The sequence below is a fragment of the Leucoraja erinacea genome, chromosome 24, assembly GCF_028641065.1.
Source record: "Leucoraja erinacea ecotype New England chromosome 24, Leri_hhj_1, whole genome shotgun sequence".
In the NCBI taxonomy this organism is placed as follows: domain Eukaryota; kingdom Metazoa; phylum Chordata; class Chondrichthyes; order Rajiformes; family Rajidae; genus Leucoraja; species Leucoraja erinaceus.
Genome location: NC_073400.1, coordinates 27,234,985 through 27,257,051, shown reverse-complemented (window position 1 = coordinate 27,257,051; position 22,067 = coordinate 27,234,985). Strand labels below are relative to the sequence as shown.

At 42.6% G+C, this 22,067-nt stretch overlaps 1 protein-coding gene across 1 annotated transcript in view; it reads right to left on the bottom strand.

Moving 5' to 3' along the window:
* dstyk (dual serine/threonine and tyrosine protein kinase) overlaps positions 1-22,067 on the bottom strand; it is a 52,080-nt gene that overhangs the window by 10,319 nt on the left and 19,694 nt on the right. Inside the window, exons 3-9 of the mRNA XM_055654879.1 lie at positions 14,258-14,951; positions 8,943-9,181; positions 7,903-7,986; positions 5,957-6,133; positions 3,063-3,192; positions 1,426-1,582; positions 287-419 (exon numbers count right to left, since the gene is read on the bottom strand). Of these exons, the coding sequence (XP_055510854.1) occupies positions 287-419; positions 1,426-1,582; positions 3,063-3,192; positions 5,957-6,133; positions 7,903-7,986; positions 8,943-9,181; positions 14,258-14,951 (1,614 nt within the window). The remainder of the gene's footprint in view (positions 1-286; positions 420-1,425; positions 1,583-3,062; positions 3,193-5,956; positions 6,134-7,902; positions 7,987-8,942; positions 9,182-14,257; positions 14,952-22,067) is intronic.

Here is a 22,067-nt window from a genome sequence, read left to right as displayed (position 1 = left end):
AAAAGGCTGAATTTGACAAAGGCAAACAAAACATTTAAGAGTAAGATACACAAAAAGCTGGAGTAAATCAGCAGGTGAGGCAGTATCCCTGGAGGAAAGGAATAGGTGACGTTTCAGGACGAAACGAGAAGGGTCTCGACACGAAAAGTCACCTATTTCTTTTCTCCAGAGATGCCGCCTGACCTGCTGAATTACTCGAGCATTTCTGTGTCTATCTTAGTTTTAAACATCTGCAGGTCCTTCCTATACTTCAAGAGGAGGAGTAAGTCACGTTTCTCAAGTTTACCTTCAGCCCAGCATATAGATCTCTGTGCAATCTCTCCATGATTAACAGGACCGCAATGCTGGAGCCACCTCCATAACTGTAGTCTATAACAGACCCGTGAAGGTCAACTAGTCGCTCGTGCTTGGGTAAAGATCTACAAAAGGGAAAAAAATATTAAAATTATGAAGATTCAACTGCACCGGACGAATATTACCAACACGCAAAGTTTAATAATCAATATACCCTTCTTCCCTTCATTTGTACAGAAAGAGTTTGGAAATAGCAGCACAAACCTATTCGTTTGCAACATACAAATAAAAGTGATTGCCAAACTCAAGTATCTCAGATCTCAATATAATTTCCACACTTGGTTCTAAATCTCAATAAGAGGACCCTTTCATCCACCCTGTGCACCCACACCCATCCCAAACTTAGGTTAACCATTCAAGCCTTTTCACTGTGATTTTGGCTGATCATCCATACATGACAGCACCAGAGACCCAAGCTTGATTTAAAAGATATTTGGATAGGTACATGGATAGGATACATTGGGAGAGCTATGGGCCAAACGGGATGAGCTTAGATGGGGGATCTGGGTTGGCATGGATGAGTTGGGGCAAAGAAACATAGAAAATAGGTGCCGGAGTAGGCCATTCGAGCTTCTAATCGGTTTCTGTGCTGGAAAGCCCTATGATAATCATAAATCTGGCAAAGTAATGAAGAAAGGGAAATACTACATTGTCAGAACAGCTACAAATACCAGACAAGGAATTAAACTCAGTTTTTTTAATGAACAGTACAAGATCAAACTTGAAACACGTTCAGGCTCTGGATAAATATTGTAACTGCCATTATTTCAATGGCAACTTTAATTTTGTTTAGACATACAGCATGGAAACAAGCCCTTTGGCCCATCACGTCAACACCGATGTTCACTCGGGCTATCCTACACACTAGGGACAATTTACAGAAGCTAATAAACTGACAAACCTGCATTTATTGGGAATGTGAGAGGAAACCGGACCAACCCGGAGAAAACCCACATGGCCGCATGGTGCAAACCACGTACAAACAGCACCCGTAGTGAGGTTTGAACACGGATCTCTGGCGTTTTAAGGCAGCAACTCTACCACTGCGCCACCCTTCTGTGGAGCTTGTACCTTGTGTAGTGGAATTCTAGTGCAAGGTCGTTCCAATGCTTGTCATCTGGAGGCACAACAGATTTGAGAGCACAGGGAGAGTGACCAGCCCAGTTGTCACAGATATAAACCACTCCATACTGGCCACGGCCCAGCTCGCGTCCCAGTTTAGGTTTACCTGTGTAACGGAAGCAACGAGCGTTAGACTGGTCTGGAAACATGGAACTGCAGATGTTGCTTTGCAACAAAGTGCTGGAGTAACACAAGGGTCAGGCAGTATCTCTGGAGAACATGGATAGGTGGCATTACAGACTGAAAAAAGTGCCCGACCTAAAACACTGCCTTATCCAAGTACTGCAGGGATGCTGCCTGACCCTCCGAGTTCATTTTTCTTGCTTCAGAAAGGATACGTTACCACGTTTACCAGAACAATTAAATACCATCTGATATCCAAGTGAACAATGAACCAGCTTGAAGCACTTCACAGAAAAGGATGGTCGAAATCTGAAACTGGCCAGCCAACTCCCATCCCCATACAAATTATGAAGTCAGAAGTGAACTGAAAATTGAGACCGTGGATTGATGCCTTTTTGTTGAGGTCTTGAAGAGACAAGAATTGGCCTCATTCTTTCGAGCAGTTAAAAAGAAGTGGACCATCACCTAACTTGAAGTTGGAGATGGAGATGGCTCAAGAGGCTGAAACTCTGCTCCTGTAACAATGTGCCTGATATTATAGATGTTTTAAACTAGAGGCAGTTCCGTTATAATGGGTTTTCATAAGGCAAATTGAATGTAACACGGTAAGGTAATTAGGGAACATTTGGTATTAACCAGGATGAACTGGTTGTAATGTAATTTCTAGTGCTGTTCTAGAGAGCCACTTAAAAGTTACTCTGAAAGTTGACAATCAGTAAAGCTGTCTATGTAGATTAAAAAAAATATTCCCAATGAACCTCCACAAAGTAATCAAGACCCTTGTCTCTTAAGTATCTCTGTTTCACCATCAGTATTCATTAAAATTGACAATGACTTCAGTTAATACGTGCAATGATACCCATTTTCAAATAAAAGTTTAGGGGTACAGCTTTAGTATTTTGTAAGTAGCAAAATATTAAAAATAAATATAGCTATTGAAGATTTTGGAATGGTATGAGTGCAGGCAGGTAAATTAAGGGGAAAAAAAAAATGTTCAGCACGGACTGTAATCAAAAATGGCCCCGTGCAAACTCCATAGTTACTGTAATCAAAAACCCTCAAACTCCAACCATCTCTTCTCCTCCCCCCCCCCTCTCCCCCCATTGACGAAGCTGCTTTTAAGGACAATTTTCGATACTGCGAGGTTTCTTAGAAGCACAATTGTGGCATTTTAGCATTGCTATTGGTAAATTACTGTGCACATGCTCTCCATTAGCAACGACATAATGTGGATGAAAATCACGAGAACACAAAGAAAACATTTCCACTCCAGGTAATATTCAGCACCTCCAAAAGTCAAAACACATGGTCAAGACTGAAAGAACAATGATTCAATTCAATGATACTTTGTCACAGGCAAATGCTTGGTTTTGCATACAACCTAGCGGAATCATACAGCAGGCCTCACCCCAGGCAGTGCACAAGTGTCCCACGCTTTGGCGCTGACAAAGTTGCAAGCTTACCATGCAGCAGCAAGTCCCGGAGTGAACGGCTTTCCAATGAAAGACGCGCTAGTCGTGGGGCATGGTCTTTCCGTACCTTTAGCCAGAGATCTTCTGTCCTTTCAAGTTTTCCCGACAGCCCCATTTCAAGCTGCGGTGCAACAGCAGAGAATGACAAACCATTAAAATAATTTTATGGGGAAGATGCATTTCGAGGCAAATTTAATTAAAGCACATGCAGGACATGTAGAAACAAAGAAGGGCAGATGCTGGCTAAATACACAAAAACGACACAAAGTGCTGGAGTAACTCAGCAGGCGAGGCAACATTTGTGGAGACCACAAATCCAGAGATGCTGCCCGACGTGCTGAGTGACTGCAGGACTTTGTGTCCTTACATGCAGGACATGGATAGGTTATACTGAACAATGCAGGGCATATGTGGGGAGGCAAGACTGATTCTTGAATAGACCATGAACACCAGTATAGTGTCAACTGGCAAAAATATTAATTTGTACTTTAATATGCTTAATTCTATTCGCAGAATTGGAGTATGGTTGGAACAGAAATGTTCAAAGAAACACGTTTATTCGTGTCGCAGTAAAAGGAAAAAAAAAAAATGCCAGAACCCAAAAATACAAAATGATCAAAACACTGTGTTTAGGCCGTATCTGTGAGGAAAGAAAGTGTTCTGAATCAGTGCTCCAGAAAATAAAATTTCATTACAGAAATATTAACTATGCATAAACATTGCTTAGTATGCTGCATATTTCCACTGGTTTCCATTAGATGTTATTCCCTTTATCCTGTATCTGTACACAGTGGACGGCTCAAATGTATTCATGTATAGTCTTTCCACTGGCTGGATAGAGAGTACAGAGGAGATTTACTAGAATGTTGCCTGAGTTTCAGCAACTAAGTTACAGAGAAAGGTTGAACAAGTTAGGTTTTTATTTTTGGAGCGCAGAAGGTTAAGGGGGGGGACGGACTTGATAGAGGTCTTTAAAATGATGAGAGGGATAGACAGAGTTGACGTGGATAAGCTTTTCCCACTGAGAGTAGGGAAGATTCAAACAAGGGGACATGACTTGAGAATTAAGGGACAGAAGTTTATGGGTAACATGAGGGGGAACTTCTTTACTTAAGAGAGTGGTGGCTGTGTGGAATGAGCTTCCAGTGAAGGTGGTGGAGGCAGGTTCGTTTTTATCATTTAAAAATAAATTGGATAGTTATATGGACAGGAAAGTAATGGAGGGTTATGGTCTGAGCGCAGGTAGATGGAACTAGGGGAGGATACGTGTGCGGCACGGACTAGAAGGGTCGAGATGGCCTGTTTCTGCGCTGTAATTGTTATATGGTTATATAATGCAACAGAAAGCTTTTCACCGTACCTCGGTACATGTGACACTAATCTATAAATACTGCATGAAAATCTGCTTACACCCAGGGCATCAGTCACATAAAATAAAACAAATTGCTTGATTTCTTCACCCCCCCCAATCAAGGTCAGTGTCAGGGGCCATTTTAAATAAGTGGGGTGACAACACAAATGCTTGTTATCATAGGTACAAGGTTGAGGGACTTTATGCAAAGTACATTTAGTCCTTTACCTCAACTTCTCTGAACCACAATGGAGCTGCAAGAGTAGAAAGTCAGAAGAAGCTGCAACTGACTTTCGATTATTTACTGACAAGTGCTTGCAATACACAGGCAAGCAAGGTGACCCATGAAGATATCACCTTTCGCCCCCCAATGAACCTGTAACATATGTCTTGTGAAAAGACCGACACAGCAGCCCTCAAGTTCTATAGCAGTCAGACAGTATTAAAAGGTCAACATTCTGCAATGGGACCAAAGTGAGCCAAAGAAACGTGCCACATTGACACAGTGAAAAAATGATAAATCAAGCAATCAACAATGACTTGAGCAGGTTACACAAAAAAGCTGGAGAAACTCAGCGGTTGCAGCAGCATCTATGGAGCGAAGGAAATAGGCAACGTTTGGGGACGAAACCCTTCTTCAGACGTCTGAATCAGTCTGAAGAACGGTTTCGGCCCGAAACGTTGCCTTTCCTTCGCTCCATAGATGCTGCTGCACCCGCTGAGTTTCTCCAGCTTTTTTGTGTAACCTTCGATTCTCCAGCATCTGCAGTTCCTTCTTAAACAATGACTTGAGCATGTTTCTGCCCCCAGAAATGTGTTAGATTGCTCATAGTACACGGTTGACAAACTATGGTGTATATCCTCAATTGGCAGTGTGTTGTGCTTGGATTTTTCACCAAACAGTTTAAGTCAATCACATTAGCGGAACTTTGGTCAGGGCAGATCAGACAAGCATCGCAGATGGTCTCTATGCAAAGTACTTATGACAGATACAGAGTCATTATATATCATAACAAGTACTTTAATTTGTATACATACAGAGACCATTGAGATGAGTACTGTAGGCTCCGAATCGCAAGTTAAAACTAAAAATATGGCTGTCCGCATGCCACCAGGTGGTGGTGTGGAAAACCCGACATGGATTATGGATCAGGCCATCAGCAGCAAAACCAGACACTGATCAAATCAGCAATACTGTTTGATCGATAGTCTTCAGTGAAAAACATTACTGGATTAGTTTGCTTTAATAATGCAATAAATTCCATGATGATTATTACCCAAGACAACGTTTAACTTCAGATACAACTTGAAGCTCAGCGACACTGAGGTAATTAAAATGGAAGTGGATGAATATTCCCGACCTCTATTGGTACAGTAACTGAAAAATCCTCCTATAGCAAGCCCGATAGAAGAGCTAAATACCACCATAATACAAACACTCAACATGAACACCAGTCATTGAAAGTAGGCATGCAGGTGCAGCAGGCAGTGAAGAAAGCAAATGCACCTATTTTCTATGTTTCTATGAACAAACCTGTCGTAAAGAGGCAGCAAACGCTTCGTGTGAACTATTGAGACGGGTGCGGAATTGACTACAAATGCTCTTCGCAAGTTTAGACGCACAAAGGCTCTCGATGGCATCCTGGGCAATTTTTCTTTTCCACTCGATGGTAATAGCTGGAGGATGGACCCAAGGCATCCTGTGTATAATCTACAAATAGGGAAAAGGAGGAAAAAAAGCTTTTGAGACTTTCCACAAAGAAACTCAGCTGCCATGAAAAGTCAAGCACAATGTTGTGGGTCTTGAGACACAAGCCAGATCAGGTATGGTCAGCAGATTTTCTTTTTCTGGCGCCATTACATGGGTTTTCCAATCACAATTCTCAAGCTTCATGATCACTATTACAGAGGTCAGTTGAACTGCACATAAACTGGGCAATCGTTTTGCTGAACACCGTCGCTCAGTCCGCCTGGGACTACGTGATCTCCCGGTTAAGAGAGAGGGAACTCCCTCACTCTAGTTCCCCTACTCGTTTCACTGTCTTCTTGATGAATTTTACTGTTAGTATATCTCGTCAACACCTTCCCCCTCAGCCTACAATGAACCATTGTACATTTCCTTGATCAAGGTCTGCTTTGATCTGTCCTTTTCACGTCTTACATGATTTGTACCCTTCCATTTGTAGTTTCCCTCTCCCATGACTTTGTCTGAAGGGCCTCAACCAGAAACGCCACCCATTCTTTCTCTAGAGATGCTGCTTGTCCCGCTGAGTTACTACAGCATTTTGCGTCTATCTTTAGCATAAACCAGCATCTGTAGTTCCTTCCCATACATGTAATTACTCAAATAGAAATGCTGCAGCTGCCCTTGTAGAATTTGCAAGTATATCTAATTGTATAAACCAATGCAAAAAAAAGTTTAAAATAGACAAAAATAGACAAAGCTTAATGAATGTACTGATTTGAAATTAAAATATACACCAATCTAAATATTCATCTGGCAGTACATGAGGCATTTGGTGATTGGTGATCCAAAGTAAGGGTTTTTCAAATTCTTTTTGATTTTCAATTTTAATTTTATTTTTGTAGAAGTACGGGTAAATTTTAAACTACACAACCCATAAATCACTGTACGAGCCATTTTGTGTACTCCTTCAGTTTTTTTTTTTCCGACTTTAGAAAAAGATAGAAAGTCCGTAAGAGTTCGTGGATGTCAAGTAGCGGCTCGTAATGGCCAACTACGAGTAAAAAGTAAGCCCCTTTTTCCCATCACGAGTATTTAGAAGGAAGTACACGTGGACAAGTTTCACCCTAGAAAAAAAAGAAAAAGTTTACAGGAACAATCGCTCTATTATAACATTAAACTCCGCAGAAAGGGGACTACCAACCAAGTCTGTTTTTGTTGTTTTACATGGGTTTTTCAATTCTTAAGAGAAATGATAAAGGGAACAATATTTTTGTAAGGTAAAAGGTAATTTTAAAAGTTTAAGCCCCTGTCTCACTGTACGAGCCAATTCACGAGTTCTCCCGAGTTGTCCCCTGATTCCGACTCGGAGAAAGTCTGTAGCGAGTCCATAGCAGTTCGTCGATGTCTCGTTCAGCGGCTCGTAATGGCCAACTACGAGCAAAAAGTAACTTTTTTGCCCATCACGAGTAGGTAGGGGGGTTTACACGTGCGCGATACTTTTCAGGGGGCAAAGTCCATTTAGCAGTCTTATAGCCTGTGGGAAGAAGCTGAGGAGCATCCTGCTGGTTTTGCAGCTAATGCTCCTGTACCTCTTCCCAGATGGTAGGATGGAGAAAATGTCATGCGATGGGTGGTAGGGGTCTTTGATGATGGAGATGGCTCTGCTGATACATCTCTTCGAATTACCTCGTACAGTGGGACAGGGGCTCAATCAAGATATTATAGAGACATCTGAATATCTTCTAACTCCTCTATTCTATCATAATACCACCATCAGCAGAAGGGTTGTTTACCTGTTTGATCTGTTCCCAAAGTAGCCGGGATACGGTTGATCCAGAGTGGAATGTCACCTCTACATGATATGCAGCGTTTAAAATCTGTAAAAATAGACACACCATTTACCACAATATTGAACAGTTAAAATGTTGCGTTTCATTCCCTAGCACACGGATCAGAAAGTATACTGAGACATGGAATGTTTCAAGAATAAGCCTAGGAAGAACAAGTGAACCTCTTGGTTTAAAAAAAGACAAAGTACTGAAATATCTCAGTGGTAGACAAAGCTGGATAAAATCAGCGAGTGAGGCAGCATCCATGGAGCGAAGGAATAGGCGACGTTTTGGGTCGAGACCCTTCTTACATGATTCTTACATGAGGAAGAAGGATCTCGACCCGAAACGTCATCTATTCCTTCGCTCCACAGATGCTGCCTCACCTGCTGAGTTTCTCCAACTTTTTTGTCTACCTTTGATTTTTCCAGCATCTGCAGTTCCTTCTTAAACAAAGTATCTCAGTGGGTCAGGCACCATTTTTGTCGAGCATGTATACGTGATGCTTGGAGTCGGGACCCTTCTTCGGGTTGGTGTAACTCATGCTGCCTGACCCTATTCGGGGGGGCACACCGATGAATATGCCTCCACCACCCTTCAAAATGGTGTATTCTGAATTAATAATTCTGTGCAATATTTTCTCCACTTTCCCTCAGATTCAGTAATGTCAACCAGGAATGGGGTTGGAAGCAGATACGATTGTGGCGATTTTAGCTTCTCAGATAGGCATTTGAATCTGCAGGAAATGGAGGGGTGTCGATAACATGCAGGCAGTTAAATACATTTAACCTGGCATCATGCTCCGCACAGACATTGCAAGCCATGGGGCTTGTTCCTGTGCTGTATTGTTCGACCTACTCTTCTCGGTTACGCAAGCTATCTGATCCCCAAAACTCCCAGTCCAGAAACAAGAAGCCACCAAAGTTTCACAATGACTGCTGCAGCGTTGAAAATACTTGCATCACCATCAGCTCTTCTGATCTTTTTACCCACTTTTGACACACCTGCTTCAGGTGATTGCTGGCGACACTGTTCACGGCTGGGTCCTGGTTGGATTTCTCCAGGCTCTTCAAGCAGCGCTCCAGGGTCCCCACAAAACTCTCCCGAAGGTAGTCGACCGAGCTGATGAGTTTATTGGCAACCGCCTGGTTTAAGCGGGAAACAATCAACTCCTGAATCTGTTTGATGCAGCACTTAATGTCCTTATTGCCGACAGTCTCACCATTCTCAGAGATGATTATATCTGGGGGTGAAGGAGCAGAGAAAAGGCATAAGATGAAACCTTAATCGGCAAAGTATTAGAAGAGTTCCAGAAAGTACATTATCTAAATGTGATTGGAGGTTTCAGTTCATTTTAACAATATTATCGCTTAATGAAAAAGATGAGGAAACCCATTTAATCTATAAAATTAGTGACATAAATTGATCAGTTAAAACTAGTGATTCTAGTTGTAGGACAGAGAACTGAATGGTGAAATTCTGTAAACGATCCAAATAAAGTCATCAGAGCATTGAAGAATGAAACACAATATGGCAAAGCTATCCAATCCTGTTCAGTGGGGATAGATGCAGGATACTTCAAGTTCATCATTGGAGAAGCTTCTTGATATACACTTCCATTCCCAAATTTGGATTGCACGTACCGTCCCTGATTTGCTGAGCTATTCCAGGATTGTCTTTTTTTTAAATACATTATTTAATATTGTCATTGCACCCTGTGCCTTTGAACACTAGGTGGTGCTGCTGTTCACCCAAGTTTACAGTGCAGAACCAACTTCTCTAGGTGACATTTAATCAGTCAAAATTTCTTCTTCCTCACACAAAAGTGGCCCCTGCAACTAATTCCAAATTGTGGGGTGGTTAGTTTCTGCTACACTGCTTGGGGTGCAATTTTGCACAGCATTTTCTCCTTGTGGAGTCTGCTGCTCAACAACTTGCTTTTCCTAAACGCTGGAGTAACTCAGCAGGTCAGGCAGCATCTCGGAAGAGAAGGGATGGGTGACGTTTCGGGTTGAGACTCTTCTTCAGTCAGAGTCTGAAGAAGGGTCTTGACCCGAAACATCACCCATTTTCTTCTCTCCAGAGATGCTGCCTGTCCCGCTGAGTTACTCCAGCATTTTGTGTCTATCTTTGGTTTAAACCAGCATCTGCAGTTCCTTCCCACACAACTTGGCTTTTCCTGCCTGTTCCTTTCCCAAATCTTTTTAACTTCTGCTTGTCTGGGTGGCTTATGGCTAATGACAAAAAAAGGCCCGATTTCCCCCACTATATCTCGAAACTAAACTAATTGTTTGAATGGTTAAAATTTATGCTCGCTTCTTGTCCATTCCTATGGCTGTGTGGCGACCACCCATTTCACTGTACCAATTGGTACATATGACAAATAAATGAATCTTGTATCTTGTCCAAGCAGAAGCATTGCTATTTGGATCAGTGAAAAAAAAATACAGCATGTTATTTAACATTGCACCACCACTTGACAAGTTCAGCATTTTTAATGTCAGCTCAATATTATTCCTGACCAGTATTGGCTTAGCAAGTGTACATCATCATTTTTTTGCTTGGGAATAAATCCTTCTGCTCTCCCTCATAACCTGTTAAAAAAAACACGAAAGGCACGCGAGATGGCACAGGAAGCAATCCAACAATTCTAAAGTCAGTTTTTTCCAGAAAAGCTTTGCCGATTTAATGCTCCTGGAAGCAGCTGTGAAAGGGGCATGGCTCACAACTCTTGCTGCTGAATGCGCAAGACACACCAGCAAATCCCAAGCACAGGATTAGATTTGTAAAGAAATAACACATCACTTGGCTATAATACTCTACTACATGTTCAGTGATCCAATGACCTCTCCCAGGTAATGCGAAACACTGACATTAGTTTACTTTGAATTTTCAGTAACCGCATCCATGGCTACAATTTCACTCGATGAGGGTTCATGCTGCTTCTGATGTAAAACAATCTTCGAGTTGATGCCCTTTAACAAGCTTAATTTCCAGGGATGCGCTATGCGGCACAAGGATATTTCAGGCAAAATGTCATTCAAATTAATAACCAAGGTTGACATTCTAAAATGCTGCAAGCGAGTACTGTTGCTGGAAGTGCCAGACGAGAAACCACCCGTCATCCTGAGGATTAGACGTGTATTTAGTTTACAGATACAGCACAGAAAAAGGCCCTTCGGCCCGCCGAGTCCGCACCGACCAGCGTTCATCCTGGACACCACACTATCCTACAAACTGGTGACATTTTCCAATTTTGCTGAAGCCAATTTACCTACAGACCTACACGTCTGTGGAGTGTGGGAGGAAAACCAGATCACCCGGAGAAAACCCACATGGGTCACAGGGTGAAAGTAAGACAACACTCGGGATTGAACTCGGATCTCCGGCACAGCAAGACATCAACTCTGCCGCTGCGCTTCCATGATGCCCTAACGGCGAACGTTGAAGTCTGTATCTGCACTATTTGTGGAGACGTTGGTTCTTCTTCTTCAAAAAAGGCTGGTATTTTCTCAGTGGGCTTGTAGTGTTGCTGTGTCAATTGCATTATCCTCGAGGACTGATGGGCCACTAATCTTGGCTTAGAAATACCCATACATTGCATTTCAAATCAAGTAAATTTGAAATTACTCTTCATACTCTTCATACAAAGTCAAGCCTGGATGTTTTTAATATGTTTTATAATACTCTAAATGCGACCGTAGAGCATGCAGTGAAAGGTGCTGCTCTCTGATCATACATGTTGCTGGCAGTGAACGTCTGAAACACACCACCAGCCTCAGGAACTAATAAAGGCAAATCAAAATATCAAAATATCAAAGCAATCTCATCAATTTTTCATAAACCAATTTCCATGTTAATTCATTTTCGGTATCGTATCGTTGTCATAGTTGGAAATGTGACAGGATAAAGCCGCAAGTTGACTCAAAATCTACTCCAATCTATTATCATCTTATCTTAGAAAAGATGTCTAACACATTGGGTCTTTCCTATTCCATTTGAAGTAATAAAATATTTTAAAACATTTATTCTTCAGAACTAAATGGATTCCATGCACAATTTCAAAAACCTTGAGTTTACTCATTTCTAATTCCCACGTTTGGTTTGTCAACCTGTGTTAACCAATGCCCACTTCCCTATTCAAACCAGAGAAACACTGTCTATATAGGAGCAAACTCACTCCATTCATGATGAACGCAAAACAAGGCCTTGGTGCAAATCAATGAAATCTGTGCAACTTTAAACATGGTTTCACAAATCTGCCGGTGAATCCAACAGTATTAGCATGATGAAACCAGAGGAGCCATACTCGCGCAGACAAAGTGCGAGAGCATCTCTGGGTGGGTAGGTTATGTTGCGGGTTGCAACCCTGCTTCAGACTGAAGTGCGCTTCCTCAGCTGGCTAAAGATGGGTCCTGGCCTGAAATGTCCAGACTGTAGTCCTGAAACTATAACCATCCACCTTCTCCAGAGGTGCTGCCTGACCTGCTGAGTTACTCCAGCACATCTGGCACACCAGAATTTACAGTTCCTTGTTTCTCTGTGGCGACACCCTGGTCTGAGTGGGCAAGTTGCAAAATCAAGGTCAACTTCAGAGGTGGATTTTACACTGCAGTACTGCAGACAGATGCATGTTTGCACTGACGTCCCTTTCAGGTAATGAGGAGAGTCTAAAAATTGCCTTGTGAAGGAGAGCTCACCCCGGCACCAACGAAAACTAGTCATAAATCACTAGTTTCAGCAATATTTAATGCTCTTAATGGAGTTTCCCCATTTAACTAGACTTGTGAAAATGAAGCTGCAATGCATCTTTGATAAAAAACTAGTCATAAATCACTAGTTTCAGCAATATTTAATGCTCTTAATGGAGTTTCCCCATTTAACTAGACTTGTGAAAATGAAGCTGCAATGCATCTTTGAAGAAAAACCAAGAAAGGAATTGTAGGCACAGCAGTTTAGCTTAAATAAGAAACTGGAGACAAATAGAATTGTTTATTACTGCGCATCTCTCCAGTTCAGGAATTCCCAGAATTACAATAAAATTTAACCCAGGATAGATGAAACTCAAACCTTGCACCAATTATATTGCACAGAATACTTATAACAAGCTCTCCACGTTTTGTCTTGTTCTCCCTCGTTTAGTGTTTGTGTCAAACTGAAAGCCGTCACTAGAGGGCGTGCGTCAACAAGCTAATTGGGAAGCAGCAAAGTAATGATTTACAACATCACTATGGAGTGGATAGTGGAGTCAGTGCAGGTGCTGTGGCAATAATGAGAGGCTGGGGGAGAGGGGGGAGGGCTTTGATTGCAGATAAGTTGAATGTGACAATAGCTGAAGGTGAGAAAGAGACAAAAAGTGCATCAGATAACTAGAGGCACAAAATTAGCCAGAGGGAGGAATGATGGTGGAAGGGGACAGGTGGGAGATGTATGGGGGGGGGGGGGAGAAGCTGCTGTTTAATTCATTTCAACAACCAGATATGCAAGAGGCTTTGTATTGGGGAAGGGTATGAAGGAAACTTGTAACATTAATAACTATTAAAAAGTAACCAGTTTATGAGAAAAGTGGAACAAAAAATAAGTACTCATGCATGAAAAACACCAAACACTGGAGGAACAGCAGGTCTGGCGTCTATGACTTCTTGTGTCCCTCATCTCATCCAATGCTTGCCAAACTTCTTAAGGGGTTGGACAGGCTAGATGCAGGAAGATTGTTCCCGATGTTGGGGAAGTCCAGGACAAGGGGTCACAGCTTAAGGATAGAGGGGAAATCCTTTAGGACCGAGATGAGAAAAAGTTTTTCACACAGAGAGTGGTGAATCTCTGGAACTCTCTGCCACAGAAGGTAGTTGAGGCCAGTTCATTGGCTATATTTAAGAGGGTGTTAGATGTGGCCCTTGTGGCTAAAGGGATCAGGGGGTATGGAGAAAAGGCAGGTACGGGATACTGAGTTGGATGATCAGCCATGATCATATTGAATGGCGGTGGTGCAGGCTCGAAGGGCCGAATGACCTACTCCTGCACCTATTTTCTATGTTTCTAATCATATTTTTAGGACATCGTATGGAGAATGCTCTCTACATATTAATACAAAATTGTGAGAAAGAGAAGTTAAAGGAATCTTGTCTTCTGTTGAAGCATTACAAATGTCTGTGGTGACCCAGTCACTGCCCAACCTCCAATGTCACCCATTACATCAGATCACAATTATCAACAGCAAGAGAAATCTCATCAGTATTTAGCATTGAAGCAAAAAAATAAGATAGATTCACATCAGTGGTGGGCATTAATCAAAATGCTTTTAACAGGTAAATCTCACCTTTGAATTGTACATTTGCTGCCTCCTCTAAAAGTTCCTCCTTCATGCCGCTCAGAGTCTCGACAATCATGTCTCTCATTTCCTCCTGCTTCCTGTTTGCGATGCTCATCAGGGACTGGTACAACTCATTCTCCTTGTCCCGGGTGTATTCCAGCCTCTTGGGAGTAATCTGCAGGTTCCGCTGCATATCGAAGGCCTGGTCGATGAAGATGTCCAAGCAGCGACAGTGCACGCCATTCAGCACAGTCGCTGCATCAATGAGGTGCATCTGCACCACCTGCTTGGCAAAGATGCCCAGCTGCTTTAGTTTGTCAAAGTGTTCCACCAATGTGCTTGGGGCTTTGTTGGCGTGGGATATTCCACCCCCCGTCGGGCTTAGGTATTCCAGCTTCGCCAGCTGACGGTAAAGGGGGCTCTTCTCTTTTTCAGTCTTCGAACCTTTCACCTGGTGCTCCTTGTCTGGTCCGGAGTGCGGCTCTGGGTTGTGACTGGTCAATTGTTTCGGCACTTTGATGAAAAAAATGGGTAGGGCGTGTTTCCTCTTCAGGTCCTCCAGCTCAGCTTCTTCACAGTCTGTCAAACGGTCCTCACTGATGGCATAGACAATTATTGGCATGGAGCGTCTCAAACAGTCTTCTAATGTGCCACCTTCCGCCTGGGTTTCATGGCATGGAAGAACTAGGATATCCATTTCCTAGAAAGGAAAGTCAAAGTTAGAAACTTGATATAAAATACAATTATTTTATTCAGAAGCATACTCAAGGAGACAAGAGTTCATGCCCCAATGCAGAGTCAGGATAACAAAACAGCCTGGCTTCGGATCAGCTTCATCCAAGACTGCAGGAAATTGCAGATTTGTGGACGTGGCCCAGCCGCAGTTCCATTGACTCCATCTACACTTCACACTGCCTCAGCAAGGCCACCAGCAAAATCAAGGAGCAGTCTCACCCCGGCCACCCCTTCTCCCCTCAAGCAAGAGGTACAGAAGTACGAAAACACACACACACACCCAAATTCAGGGACAGTGACAGTTACTTCCCAGCTGTTATCAGGGAACTGAATCATCCTCTCATCAGCTGGAGTGCAGCCCTGACCTCCAATCTGCCTCGCGCAAAACATTTGAACTGTCTGTAATTGGATTTGATCTTGCATTAAATTTTGTACTCTTTATCTGTATACCGTGGACAGCTCGATTGCAATCGTGTATAGTCTTTGATTGGATAGTTCATTGCACCTCAGTACATGTGACGATAATAAACTACAACTAAATCGTTTGAGACGTCCAACAACAGCTTTAGCTTTCCAAACATGAATTTTTAAACCAGAAGAATGCATTGATGAAGTCAAAGACCTGTACTGCAATGAAGTGCTGGATACCTGCAATACGCCAAGGCAAGGAATGGATTGAGGTACAGATGATACTGGCGAGGGATGCAATACTTGAGAGTTAGACATAAAGACAAGGCTGGTGGTATTGTAACGGTTTTTTCCATATTGAAGCATGTATCCAGAAAAAACTCATCTCTGAATCATGTACATAAAAGTTCTTGGAAGTTTTGGTAGCTGAGAATAATGGAAACTCACTTTAGCTTTGAACTTTGTCAATGCCCACGGTATTACAGCCGGAGGATCTCACTATACCACATATTGGGCACAACCCTGTTAGTCCATTGAATATGACAAATGGGCCCACTTTGAGTTAGAAAAAGATTAAACCACAAATTTACTGAGCTGATTGTTAAATTAAGCACTTTTGGTAACGTTTGCAATTACCGCTCTTGCACGAACAGTAGTTACATTTACAATTAGTTAAAACAGGATTTTGGATCCTCGAGTGCTGCAGAAATAAAACTCATCCCAAGAACACACCCAATTCTATTCCAGATACGTGGAAATTTCCTTTTCCAAAAACAATAATCTGCTTTTACATTGCCCCCAAAAATACAGCCAATTTGCACAATAGTTATCCTGTGTCTCTGAAGTTTAAGACCTCCGTAATGTCTCATCACATCTTGTCTGTAGGATTTCACACAACCAATTACACTATTCCACAAAACCTTAACCAAAGCTTGAAACCAAATATATTCCTGCGGACAAGATGTGCTGAGACATTATGCACGTCTTAAACTTCAGAGACACAGGATAACTAACATGCAAAATCTCAGAAAGATTTCATTGTTACATTGTTTTAATCTGGTTCTCAAATGTACTTAAATTGTGATAACTGTAAAGAACTGCAGATGCTGGTTGATACCAAAGATAGGCACAGAGTGCTGGAGTAACACAGCAGATCAGGCAGCACCCCTAGAGAACATGGATAGGCGATGTTTCAGGTTGGAACCCATCCTCAGACCACCAGGTCTGTCCATCTTCTCCAGGGATCCCGAGTTACTCCAGCACTTTGTGTCTACTTAAATTGTAGGTTTTCTTGAATACTTCTATGAGTACCTGGCATTTAACACGAGCTGTGTTTGAACAAACTTCAGATGCCGGTTTACATCGAAATAAACACAAATGGAGTAACTCAACATTTTGGGTCGAGACCCTTCTTCAGTGACATGACAGGCCATTTAACATGACCTGCTGGGCCTTGTGTTTCCACCAACACTGTCCACTGGTGTGACCATTTGACCATTCGCCAAATTCAAAGACTCAAGAGCTTTCGTCTCTCAAACCTATTCTGCAGCAGGAATTGAGGAACCAGCCCATTCTGCTTCTAATTAGACTCCACTGACACTCTTGACCTGCGGAATCCAGACAACTGTCATGCAACCCAATCCCAATAAAAATAAGGGTGTAAAATTAAAGAGGGGAGTGAAGTAGAAGAACTGTACCTGTATCCTATTAAGGATGCAACACAGAGATTAAATACAAGTGTGTAGACAAACTTATTTGAAGTGTGACGGAAGAGGAAGTGGACACTCCACACCAGTTGTTTTTAGCAACGCATTTCCAATCTGTGACACCACCAGAGGAAATAAAGCAAGCTTTTTTGGAATGCGTGAGAAATTAAAGGAGGAACCACATGCACACAAGCTCAGTGGTTGTTTGCGCTTGCTGTTGTTTAGAAATCACCACTCCAATTTCATCATTGTTCTCAAATTTTGATTCTCACCTGGCAAAAGGCATGGCAAATCTTCACTTGGCAGATGAATATTTTTTTTAAGTTACTGTAGTTGGCAGAATTTTGTGCAATTTCTTTGTTAATGAGTGTACACGCATGTACGGATATGCACGCATGTGAAACGTCACCCATTCCTCCTCTCCAGAGATGCTGCCTGTCCCGCTGAGTTACTCCAGCATTGTGTCTACCAACCACATACACATCTATACACACACATATATATACAGACAAGTACAGACAGTTAATTGCCCCTCGCGAGCTGCAGTCATGGGACAATGCTGCCATTTTAACTGACACAATCCCAGTGCCGTCTCATAACCAAATTCTGCCTCATCGTTTTCACTGAATGGTATTATGCTTCATGTTGTTTTAACTTTTAACCCACAACCACATGTACCATGGAAAACCTTTTCAGTGCACTATCCATCTTCTAATCCACAGATAATAACCATTGTCCCTGTTACCGACAATCTTTCCACCCCAAAAAAAATCAGTAAACATGGTCCAAATGTATTACTTCATGATTTCATCATCTAGCTTCATCTCAAACTAATATGCAATTTGTGTTTTGCACCAAACTTGGAATCTTCACCTCCAAGACATTCCAAACTGCTCGGAATTATATCAGACTTATTGTCCAGTTGCATTGCAAATGAAGGTCAACTCATTTGCCTTTTAAATTGCTTGATCCTCTACATGTTAATTGTTAAAGAAACTGCTGGAGGAACCCAGTGGGTGAAGCAGCATCTGTGGATGCAGAGGGGGATGGGGTGATTAGTTTAGCTTAGAGATTCAGCAGAGTAGGCCCTTTGGCCCACCGACTCCACGTCGACCAGCGATCATTTTACACAAGCACTATCCTACACACCAAGCACAATTTACAGAACCCAATTAACCTACAAACATGTATGCTTTTGGAGTATGGGAGGAAACAAGAGCACCCGGAAAAAAACCCATGATCTCACGGGAGAACATACAAACTCCGTACAGACAGCACCCTTAGTCAGGTTTGAACCCAGGTCTCGGGCACTGTAAGGCAGCAACTCTACCGCTGCACAACCGTGCCGCAATGTTTTGGATCAAAACCCTGCATTGGGATTGAGAGAGGAGTGAGGGATGGCTAGTATATAGCGGTGAAAGGAAGAGGTGAGGCAGAAATAGGTGGAACCAGGTGAGGAGGGGGATGATGGGGCCAGGCAGTTGGGGATGGGTAGAGGAGGTAGTGTCAGAGACTGGAATGGAATAAGTGGAGCTAAAGGGCTATAGATTGTGGAGAAGTAAAATGGCAGGCAACTAGAAGCTCAGGATGGTATACTAAAATGCTCAAAGGCTTGACTTTTTGCCATTTTTCAATATTTAAAACCAAACAGAATTACTGGGAAGATTTTTTCCAAGTCAAGGAAAACGATCGTTCATGACATTTGACCAAATTAAATTGATAAATTTATGTGAATCAGAGGATTTGATTGAAGGTTAAATGCTTCCATGTACAAAAAATGTACACAATAATTAAACAAAATGCATAGAGCTTAAGAGTTGGTTCTTTAGCACAGGGATGGATAGATTTGCAGAGTTTGTCAAGAAAGCTCAGTGCACATTTGGGAATACCATGTCGCCAGAATGTAAAATTTATCTGCATTAAAATCAAAACAGCAATTGTTTAGATATCTTCTCTTATTATATAAAACTCTGTGGCTGCCGCCTGCCGTCCAGCTGCCTTTCTGCCTTTTGATTCGTTCCATCGTGTGATGTCACAATGCCCAATACTCGCAGATGTCCAATCGGAATGGCCGATGCTCGCAGATGTCCAATCGGAATGGATCCATTTACATGTACGGCTGCCGGCTGCATTTCTTCCTTTGATTCCTTGCCACGCCGAATCCAGACGCACAATCGCCGAGATCATTTCCATTTCGGTAGAGATTTCACTTTTCTTTCTAAGCATCCGCTCCTCATTACATTTCGTCGTGTTTAAGTACACGCTTTTAATCAAATCTTTCTTCCCCCCCCCCCCCCCCCCCCCCCCCCCCAATATTTCAAAAATAAACTGCCTTCTCACCCCATAGAAGCAGCCATTTCGGTAGACATTTCACTTTTCATTCCAACTATCCACTCCTCATTAGATTTCGTTATGTTTATGTCCACATTTTTTCATTTAAATCCTTCCCCCCCCCCCCCCCCCACTCATTCATTTTGTCGACTCCTGGTGGCCAGTGACCATAACGGCTGCTGGCGCCCGCATCTCGCCTCAAAGACGCCATTTAAAACCAGCCGCACTGCTCATTCCTGAGCCGCTTGAGTTGGAGGACCACGTCTCCCGTGGGGGCCACGGGTGGGGAACGGCTACGTTGGGGGAGCAGACCCAACGGGTCTGCCCTTGGTCTAGTTTGATTTAAAGACTTAAGTGCTTATTCGTCCCTTCATACCATCCGCTCACCACCCTCTAACCAATTGAAATCTAAATCACGCTGCAAAGGATGTGACTTTAATCAGAATTTAATCAAATAATATATATATTTTTTAATATTAGACCACCAGAAACTGAGGAATGAATGATGAGTCCAACCTGCTGCCACAATGGAGGCAGCCACAGGCATCTCCGTGAGACCACACAACAAATATCCAGAAAGGAAAGTACAGTTCACAAACTATTAAAGTTGTTCAAAGCTGGAGTAATCCCAGGCTGATGAACTGGAATGCAGTGTTTTAATTAAAGCTGAAAAAACGACTACGCCCGATAAACCAGCCGAGTGGCAGCTTCATTCTCCCAGATGCAAGTTGATGAATCAGTGTTATCTGGAGCAGCATTAAAACTAGGACCAGAGGCTGCTCTCTTGGGGGGGTCATAGTCACGCAGTGCAGAAACAGGCCCTTCGGCCCAACTGACCCACACCGACAAATATGCACCATCCACGTTAGTCCCGCTTGCCTCTAAACCTGTCGTATCCATGCACCTGTCTAATTGCCTCTTAAACATTGCAATTATCCTCGCCTCGTTCAAAACAACCACCACCCTATGCGTGAAAAAGTAACCCCTTAAATTCCTGTAATATCTTTCGCTCTTCACGTTAAACCTATGCGTGGCCAGGGTGCTGTGGCTTCCCGATACTGGCTGCGTTTGAAGTAGCGACTCTTGTAGATCCCGTTGACGTGGGGAGGTCAGTATCCGCGAAGGACTGGGCAGTGTTCACCAGTTTTTGCAATCTTCTTTGTTCCTGGTTGCTCGAGTTGCCGAACCAGGCTGTGATGCAGTCAATATGCTCTCTGCTGCATGACTGTACAGGTTAAAGAGTATTCATTGACATACTGAATCTCCTCAATTTTCCATCAAAAAAACAAAACAAAAAAAAAACAATTCTCTGCCACAGAATGTAGTTGAGGCCAGTTCATCGGCTATATTTAAGAGGTAGTTAGATGTGGCCCTTGCGGCTAAAGGGATCAGGGGGAATGGAGAGAAAGCAGGTACAGGATACTGTGTTGGGTGATCAGCCATGATCATATTGAATGGCGGTGCAGGCTCGAAGGGCCGAATGACCTACTCCTGCACCTTTTTTCTATGTTTCTACAAGTGGAAGAGTCTAGGACCAGAGGCCATAGCCTCAGAATAAAAGGACGTACCTTTAGAAATGAGATGAGGAAAGATTTATTTAGTCAGAGGGTGGTGAAACTCAAATTCATTGCCACAGAAGGCTGTGGTGGCCAAGTCTAAGGATATTTTTAAGGTGGGGATTGAGAGATTCTTGATAAGTATGGGTGTCAGGGGTTATGGGGAGAAGGCGGGAGATTGGGGTTGATGGATGAGTCATGATTGAGTGGCGGAGTATAAATAGGCCAAATAGCCTAATATTGTTGCTATAACTTATGGACATTTATTAACTTACTGCTTTGCCCTTTTCTTTCTCAGCATTTCTAATTAATCTCAATTCAGCTCTCATTTTCCTTGAACGACTTCCACTTAACTTTTCCCCTGAACAAAAAGGTTATTGAGCCAGCAAAGATCAGTTGAACAACATGATCCTCCCTGAATCGTGATATTTAAGCTATTTGTGAAAATAGTAGAGAAAAAGAATACTAACATTCATAGCACCACGGGGAGGAGCACACAACAAAAGAAGCATTCCCTATAGGACAGCAGCGAAGTAATTTTGCTACATTGTCAAACCTTCAACACTGGTGCAATTAAAAAGGTGTCTTCAAGGACGGTAGCCACAGTGCAAAGGAAGCAAAATTCTCCTCTAGCTCCCTTGAGGAAACTCCAATTGCCTAGTGTTCTAGAGGTCGGGAAATTGAGATGGAAAACTTCAAGCTGAACCCCGAAACAGCCATCAATTACCAGTCGGCTCTGCACAGACACACTCAAGATTAATGAAGCGCAGAGATCAAACTCAAATTAATTCTGTCTCAACCAAGTTTCTTCGCGGTATTCCACGATTCCTTTGCAGTCGGCTTTCAAACAGTTAGAAGCTTGCTGAGGAATTTTGTGGGTTACCAAAAATAGCTCAGACTTAACTAATATTTTTCCACACAGAACTGGCAGCTGGAGCATTTATGACTGCCCATCCTCCCTATAAATATGTCATAACCTACCACAAAAATGGGCTTAGAGTGAACATCCTCATGTTATAATACTCCATTGGGCATATCCAAAAATAACGCACAAGGATGTCTCACCATCCTTAAATTAAT